This window comes from Acanthaster planci, linkage group LG01 (assembly GCF_054643075.1).
Source record: "Acanthaster planci isolate LZ-2023a linkage group LG01, COTS_SCS, whole genome shotgun sequence".
Lineage (NCBI taxonomy): Eukaryota > Metazoa > Echinodermata > Asteroidea > Valvatida > Acanthasteridae > Acanthaster > Acanthaster planci.
This window is the reverse complement of record NC_141777.1, coordinates 11,247,282-11,255,908: the sequence shown is the minus strand read 5'-3', so window position 1 is coordinate 11,255,908 and position 8,627 is coordinate 11,247,282. Positions and strand designations below refer to the sequence as shown.

Sequence of the window (8,627 nt, the reverse complement as noted above, 5' to 3'; positions counted from 1 at the left end):
ACACTCATTGTGCGTGTGACGTATTCACTCCGGTAGGCCCACTTTATAGGGCCTACTTTTTCCCAGAAAGATGGCCGTCCATATACCGAGTACCAGCTTTAGCAAATGCATTATCAGGCGCAATGACGAAACTCTTTGCTGTTAAACATTACAGCTTGCTAAATCTCCGCATGTTGCAGATTAATTAACATCTGGTGTCAGAATCGCATTTCGCATCAGATTACATTATGGCAGATCTGAGGCCCCCTTTTATAAAAGGCATCCTAAAATTGTTTGAGTCTCATATCAAACCGAAACTAGTGTTGGTTTTTGACCGAAGAGGGCAGACGTTTTTCATGCTTTTTTTGTCTTTTTGAACTCATTTAAAATGACGGGAAAAAAGAAACTCTTTCCTTAAACTTGTACAAAATTGTGCTCTGTATATTTCTGTACGTACCGGGGGACCCCTATAATTATGCTGCAATATGCAGATATTGGTATCTCGTTGATCTAACCTCGAGGCCCTGGGCTGATGGTCTAATAGCCTCAGATGCCTAAGCTTTTCACCGACCCACTTTGAGAGCAGACTACGGGAATCACAGAAATAAAAAAGGACGGCCTACCGGATCCTACAGTCCGAGTTCAAGCTCATAGCAACACAAACTTATTAAAGATAGTTACATGCACAGTCCAAATAAAAACACATGTACTCCAAATGACATACTCTGAACAAACCAAGCTTTGTTTTGTAAAATCGTCTTTTATTCATTCCTTCCATTGCTTATACACTATTCCTCTTCCATGATTTCCTTGGACTTTAGTGATTACAGTAAAATTTTAAACTCTTAATTTTTCTGCTGGTGATGAACAGTGGTTTAAACAGGTTGGCGAGGAGGAAAATAACACTTTTCGCCAAAATGGGGATGTTTTGAATGAAATCATTTGTGATGTTTTCTTTCTTCATCATTAAAACAACCCTCCTCTTCAAATGAAGACGCTAGAGTAGTCTCTAAACTTCATGTGCTTTAAAATTCGTCTAAAGGTGTCTGGGGTGTCTGGCCCCAACCCCATAAGCCACTGGTGATAAATATGGTAGCTTCAACGATTAACTTCAACGTTAAACCTGTACAAAGGGCAGGTTTTTAGACTAGAACTTAAAGGTTCTTTGACCCTATATCCTTGAGACTCCTTTGACGGTACAAAGCACACTTTCTTAATTGAGAATGATTTGATCGAGAGGGCAAATGTCCCATGAAAATCAACTTATACTCTCGACACTCTCTTTTCACTCAACCCTGTTTCAATTCTGCTTATGATTTCCTGGTAAGAAAACATGAAAGACAAAAAAATCTTGCTTTTTAAAAAAAATATCTGAATTCGTAACTAGATACCAGGCAAAACCACACAGTGGAAGACAAATTGTCGCTGATCAAAATTGTCCGAGGGGTAAATACCAAGTGAATAATAACCGACATACGTGTACATAAGTTAGTACTAGGTCGTGATTATTAGTTTTCAGCCGTTTACGTTCTATATTATCAGTAGATTTTGTACAACACTTCTACGGGAATTACCAACCCCAGTCCCTTTCTCACCAAAGTAGACGTACATGAGCCATGAAAGTACTTCTTAAATGTTCAATATTTTAAACCTACATATATGCCACTTAAATATATTATGAAAAAGTACAAATAGTTTGCTCAAAAGCCTTTTAATTTTCAGTTATCTTCTTCCTTTTCAGCCACAAGATTGACGCTTTAAGCATTTAACATGCACAACAAGGGCAACGTCAAAAATGATACCAAAGAGGCCACAACATTTTGACCCATGACACTGTATGGGGCTGAAGACGAATAAAGCCCCCCCCCAAAAAAAAATTCAACTACATGTTAAACTCAGCCATGCAGACTTGACTACGAACAAACATTTCAAATACACCATCAATCAAAATCTGGTAGACTAAACAATGTCCATTTAAACTTTGTCAAGGAGAGAAAAGACATACTGTAAAAAAGAATAAGTCTGGTCCAACCCAGTCCAGCAAGCTGTGAGGCCAGGACCGTCAAAACTGTCAGGAACGAACCAAGGCACAATTTTTGAGTTTTAACACGTCAAGAACACCCTGTCTTTACATCGAACCACACAGGCAATAAAGTTCTTTTGGATTGTAGTGTAATCCAGTAGGCTTAGTCTTCTTTCTCTTTTGACAAGTTCAGTGTGTAAATTTCATTTACCCCACTTTCCAACCCCGACCGACACATCCACAATATTCTCTTCAACTTGAGGCCACAGACTATGTCTGCCAGAGAAATACACCGTTCTTACGGTTCCTTCTAAGTATTTCGCTAGTATTGGATGCTATGCATCTGATAAGTTTTAAACAACTAAACATCATATCAAGAATAGACACATATAATAATAAGCTTTTGTGAAATAAATTGCTTGCCAAGTACAAACTATGACGAAGGGCTGGATAGCACTCTTAGCACTGCTTTCAGGATAGGATGAAATTATGGAAAAATAGAGATATAAAGGGCTGGATAGCACTCTTAGCATTTCTTTCAGGATGGGATGAAATTATGAAAAAATAGAGATATGAATACACGCAGTAAAAATCTAAATAAAACATTCTTCTGGTTACAAACGAGTCAACTACTACGTACATGAACTCTAAGAAATACTCTATGCAAAGCTATTACAAAATACTGATATGATGGCATGCAGTCAAGAACAAACTAAAAACTCTTAATTTCCTGCTACAAATATGTTACCTACAATGTACATGCACATGAACATTAAGACCTGGAAGCACTACACGCACATGTATGCACATGTTAAGATATGACAAACTTTACAATGTTTTACGTACGTGTGTTCTCATGAAGTGACACACAGTGTGTGCCGTGTGATAGGAAAAAAATAAAGACCCCCAGATTTTCCCGTTTCCACCGAGTGAAAAAAAAAGGTTCATTAATAAATTGCTGTTTAATTAAAATACCATTTCTGTAACTAAGTGAGGAAGAGCATGTGGAAACTCTCACATTTCACGACTGTGCACAACGTTCTTCAGTCCATAACAAAGTCGCTAACAACATGTTGCAAAGTGGAAAGTTTTTTCCAACACGTTTATCTTGGAATGTCTGATTTGCAAGACATGGGGCTGTGGGGATCACTTCATCAGATACATGTAATTGATGATATGTATGCTTCTATCATTCTATCGATCTTCATGGACATTATCATAGAGAAGAAATCACGATAAGACCAGTGTTGTAGTCGAGACCACTTAAGACCTTTACAGGACCAACACAAGACCTCCAGTCTGAAATCACGTCACTAGCTGTTCAAATGAACTGCAACAAAAGCATTCCTTTGTCATTGTTCATCCTGTTACTTGTGACTGGTCTTGTGACTGGTCTTGTGACTGGTCTTGTGACTGGTCTTATGACTGGTCTTGTGTCTGGTCTTGGGATGGTCTCGACTACAACACTGGTTAAGACATACAGAGCAACCAAACCAGAAGTGGCCAACTGAAACGACATTTTACCCGAACCATCAAATGCATACAAACATTCTGCACCAAAATTACTGGTGATGTGTTGCCTAGCAGTGAGTATTGAAGCCCCCACAAGGCACACCGCTTGGGCCCGCATAAAACAAACAGCATGCACAAAAACTAATGCCTATGTACATGTTAAGTCAAAACACAGTGTACTAACCCAAAGACGTTTCATGTACATGAAAAACCAACTGTGTTTGCTCAACCAGTCATAAATAAAAGGGACAAATATGCTTACGTCTTCTTCTGTTACATACCTTTTACCATTTTGCTTTTGCACAGTGATAAAATGTAAATGACCCTAATAAATGTTCACATCAGACAATGACAATGACATGACAAACAATGACAGCCACTTTTTAAATCTACGGCGAGTGACAGCATGAGAATGACTGTGTAAGTATGGGATGACTCACAAAGTCATTGCCACCATGTTTGCGAAACTTTCTTCTTTTTAAAAAGCTGTGTCAAGTCCACATACGTGTCGTTCCGCAAACCTTCTCAGAAGTCTGGCTGGTTGTAACTTCCAAGGAGTCTCTCACGTTCCCGGTTCAGGCTGCGGAAGATGTGCTCCCGCTGGTGGTATTTGGCCAGCTTGACGACGGACAGGATGGAGATGACTGTCCACAGCAGCAGTTCCGTCCAGAGCCCAAACTACCATCGGAGAAAACAGAGCTACTTGTACGTAGTGCACTTAGACAGGGTTGTAGGCAAGACCATTACAAGACCGGACACAAGATTAGATGGGTAAACCCCGGGCAATAACAAAGGATAATGGCTTGCAACTTGCATTCTGACTAGAGGTCTCGTGTCGGTCTCACAATGGTCTTCTGGTCTTCAGAGGTCTCAAGTAAAACACTGATCTGAGTAACATGATCGGGTATTATTTACTATTGCACGAGTACAAGTGGGAAAAAAAGAAACCACGGAATGCACCTGGGTGCCACATACATGTGTCACTCAACTTTTGGCCTTGTGGCATGGGAGATGTGGATAAACTGCATTATCCCACGATCCCCAAGATGATGAATTTAAGTAAGTTGGATGCACTGGCACCGCTTTTGAATCCATGGTGCACCATGTAGCACTGAGCTGTTCCTCATAGGAGACGCAATATTCTTATCGCTGGGTACAACATGGCATGTGGACATACACATGGATTGCAGTCCATAGCCATGGATCATCCATGAAGGATCCAGAAATTGAGGGCCACGAAAATGTAACTGTGCTACTTGAACCACCTTCTTTTCCAACAAAAGAGAAGAGCAAAAAAAAAAAAAAGGGCAAAAAAGATGCTACATATACATGTAAGCTGGCACTCCCCTTATAAAAAGGTTTCAGCTTCAGATCAATGCTGTCCTATCAACTGGTGACAATTTAGACACTCTGTAGCATGAGTGGTTGCTAAAATTGCGCATATTGCTCCAACTTTGACAAATATTCACAGTCTGCCCGCTGGTTCCCCTCAAAACTGTCTCTTTTCCTCAATTTCAACCCTTCTGCATTCCTGGATTCCTCCACTGCCCAGCTGGGACAAATACTCCCCCTACAAGACATGTGGACACCGCTCACTCTTTACCTGCACCATACCCAGCTCAACAGCATAGTTATCTGGCTTGATGCCCTTCAGATTCCCCCAAAGGTTGGTGATGAATCCGGCCACAGAGCACCTGCGGGAAGACAGAAACAACATCACAATGGGCTTGCCAACCTTGCTGCTTCTGTTTGGACCCGAGACCAAGACAGGTCCACCGAATGCTGAATGTACCGTGTATTACGCAGCAAAGATTGGACCTGTTTGGCAAGCCTTCCAGATTCCATGCACCATGTTTGTCTGCTTCGACTTACTCAGCCACTCTGTCGATGAGTTGGCACCAAACGCTGTAACCTTGTGTGACGTTGATTGCAGAGGCAAAGAGCATGATGGTCATGATGACATTGACCACAAATGTTCCAAACACACCGATGAATGAGCTATCAAAAGAATAAAAGGGATGAATTAGATGTTTTGAGAATTAAAACCAGTTGAGAGATAAAAGCCAGTACGGACAAAAGACAGTGTTTCAATGGATTGTCACTTGCTTTCAGTGCATTACATGTACATGTACAAGTAGATCTAGGAATAGGATAGCAAGGAAGGTGCATACATCAGGTGATAGAGTGAACATCGAAAATACATCCACTTCTGGGACAGGCTTTTGACTGTAATGTTCAGATTGTCCTGAAGTGACTCTGCAGGTTGTTCCAATTGTGTACGGTGCATGGACAAACCTGTCAAATTCAAATCTGAGTCCCAAACTCAGCCAGTCCTCTTTCAATTTGGCACTGTGTATATGAAGTTCATTCTATTAGCTCTAAGGGAGCTTGTCCAAAAGGTCACCGGGGTTAAGCCCTGGGTCCAATTGGCTTATCCGTCAAGTCAGACTTACTGACTGGTGATGAAACATGTTGAACATTTGTACAACCTTTGACACTGATGCCGGATATCGTGGAAAAGCTATCAAATGAGGGCGCCTGATAAGAAGTTATGCACGAGTATGATGACCCGTGTACTGTGTATGTGAAGAGATGGCTGATAGGGGGAAGAGCAACGTAAGTCCAACTTGATTCAGGTCTAACAGTGGCATTATTAAACGGACTAACTCCCATTTTCTTAACATGGCCAGTTTGTTAGGCTATGCTGTTGATTGCCAAACACATCAAAGTACATCAGACTTTTTCGCCTGACGCACTGTGTTGCGTCTGGCAGGGTTGGGGTTAATTTGGAGTCTGATAGGTGACATTTTTTCTGTCTGTGTTAAACCTGATTTGTTGACACAGGATTAATCACTGAAATTGACTTATTTTGTTTGGCAGGCTATCTGCAATACATGTGTATTCCATCACTCCTGGAAATTTAAAAAGGTGTTTGAAACTTACAAAATCATATGCCAGACGAAATGACAGGAAACCATTTGACCCAAATATACAGATGAGCCATCAGTACATATATTTGTGGGCAGACTGCATAATAGGACCCTATCTGGACTGAAAGGGAACTTCTATTTCTGAATGGCACACGTGCGGCATACTAAAAGGTTCACTTGCTGTATTTTGTAGAAACAGAAAACATCAGATGCAAGTGATGACCTAGGCATACATTACATATACATGTAAAAATCATCCAGTCAAATCAATTAAAAACCAACAGTCACAAAAAAACCCCCAAAGATTAAAGGGATAGTTAACTGACAGCTCATCAGACAACCAGCATGGCTGATACATGTATAATAATGTTGAACTAAACGAATTTACTGACAAAAACCGACATGTCTCTGAGGCAAAATTTTGGGAAGTGGTTCCCTTGGTCAATAAAACATTTGGTACAAGTTCGTGGAAATATTTGATTTGTACATGGAGGCCTCTTGTATGGACTTACCTATCTGTCTCATAGTAGACATGGAAGGCCAACCTGACAATTTGTGTAATGGACACCAATAAGGCAAACACACCAATGGTGATGGCAAAGTTACAACCTGCAGCTGGTCCCCATGACTCGATAACAATTTCCTTAGTACCTTGCACAAAATGAATAAATCGACAGCAGTGAGCAAAATGATATTGAGGCCAAATTCTGGGCTGCCTAGTTCGCCACAACAGTCACACCAACATAAATGTACACATGCAGTCAAACCTCGTTAATAAGAGCACTGTCAATACAAGATTCTGCTTAAATAACAAGAAAAATTACAGGTCCGAATCCATTCTATTTTCATTATTTTCATTCCTGGTAATAAAAGATTTCTGTTATAACAAGGTAATTTGCCAAGCCCAAAGGACCTCTTATTAATGAGGTTCCACTGTACATGTATATGTGTACTTGGCAGAGACGTTAAACGTGGTCAATTGAGATAAGTCCATTTTTCATCATTTAAGAAATCAGCTTTTAAAAATGATAAGCCCTGCCCAATTCTGTCCCACTTTCTCCAGACTGTCCATGTGTAGTCCTACTGGTATGCATTAATCTGCATACCTAAATCACCATCTACATGTACGCATCAGTGTACACGGAAGTCACAGATGCCTCAAGACAATCACAAGGCCATAACTACATGTACATGTAGTCTGAATTCAAGTCACAGGTAAAATCTATAATGGGACTTGCGTCTGGTCTTACAGACTGGTCTTGCCTTTGGTCTTGTACATGTACACACTGTCTTGTCACAGTCTCTCCGGCATCACTGATCTGATATACATGTATAGCCAGGCATGTGCTTGTGAACATACCTGAGATGTTGCCCTGTGCAAAAAGCAAGCAGTTCCCGGCAAACTCTCCATTCTTGTTGACAGCCATCGGTGCAAAGACAAAGAATGCGAAAATACTGCACATGACATACGCCGTCACCTGACAGAGCATGAGTATATTGCCGATACCCATGGCAGCAATTCATCTGTAAATGACCTTGCCAACTGAACTGTGAAAAAAAATCAGTACCGTATGTACGTACATATACATGATAAAGGCATTAATGTCATGATGTATCATGCAGTCAGAACTGTCCACCTGGAAACCTAAAGCCCATAAATACACACAAACGCACGTATGCGTGCATGCAGCAGCAATATTCCTTGATGCATTAACTTTCTTTGTCATGTCTGTTATGCCTCAAACTGTGTTTCTACCACTCTCCAAATTTAAAATCCCCCATGACTTGACGAGCATGACGAGGAAAAGTCAGACTCATGATTTTTAAAAACAATTATCCTTACTTTCAGATTCGCTGAAATTGTCCAGCGAATTATAAAAGCTTTCACCCTCTGTCTGCTTAAGTTGCAACTTACCAACTTGGTTGGATCTAGTTTTCAAGGCTAGTCAGTATAATATACTGTACATGTACAAGTACACTGTATGTCATGTGCACATACATGTACGTACATGTACAGTATGCATGCGACGGTACGGTACGTACGCACCTGATTTTACTTCCAGTTTTTGTAATAGCGCCCCCGCGCGTTGATTTTATCACCTGAAAGGCTCGTTCATTTGATAAATTAATATGTATCTATATATAATCTTTCTTTGAAATAAATACTTGATGAACCAAAATAT

At 40.5% G+C, this 8,627-nt stretch overlaps 1 protein-coding gene across 4 annotated transcripts; it reads right to left on the bottom strand.

Moving 5' to 3' along the window:
* Positions 1-719: 719 nt before the first annotated feature.
* tmem179 (transmembrane protein 179) lies at positions 720-8,469 on the bottom strand. Of its 4 annotated transcripts, none has more exons than XM_022239045.2 (6): positions 8,360-8,469; positions 7,805-7,992; positions 6,957-7,095; positions 5,387-5,512; positions 5,118-5,208; positions 720-4,192 (listed from the first exon to the last, which is right to left on the bottom strand). In XM_022239045.2, the coding sequence occupies exons 2-6, from the start codon at positions 7,953-7,955 to the stop codon at positions 4,040-4,042; spliced, it is 660 nt and encodes a 219-aa protein (XP_022094737.1). In that variant the 5' UTR covers positions 7,956-7,992; positions 8,360-8,469; the 3' UTR covers positions 720-4,039. The 4 variants fall into 4 exon arrangements, with proteins under 4 accessions (XP_022094737.1, XP_022094738.1, XP_022094739.1 ...); XM_022239046.2 differs by having other exon boundaries at positions 8,288-8,390; XM_022239047.2 differs by lacking the exon at positions 6,957-7,095.
* Positions 8,470-8,627: the final 158 nt, after the last annotated feature.

Bases quoted from the DNA above. Each gene is read 5' to 3' on its own strand.
- tmem179 (XM_022239045.2), bottom strand. From the start codon at position 7,955: ATGGGTATCGGCAATATACTCATGCTCTGTCAGGTGACGGCGTATGTC. The intron at 7,096-7,804 runs GTATGTTCACAA...ATTTTGTGCAAG, and splicing joins TGCACAGGGCAACATCTCAG to GTACTAAGGAAATTGTTATC. The intron at 5,513-6,956 runs GTAAGTCCATAC...TTCTTTTGATAG, and splicing joins GTCTACTATGAGACAGATAG to CTCATTCATCGGTGTGTTTG.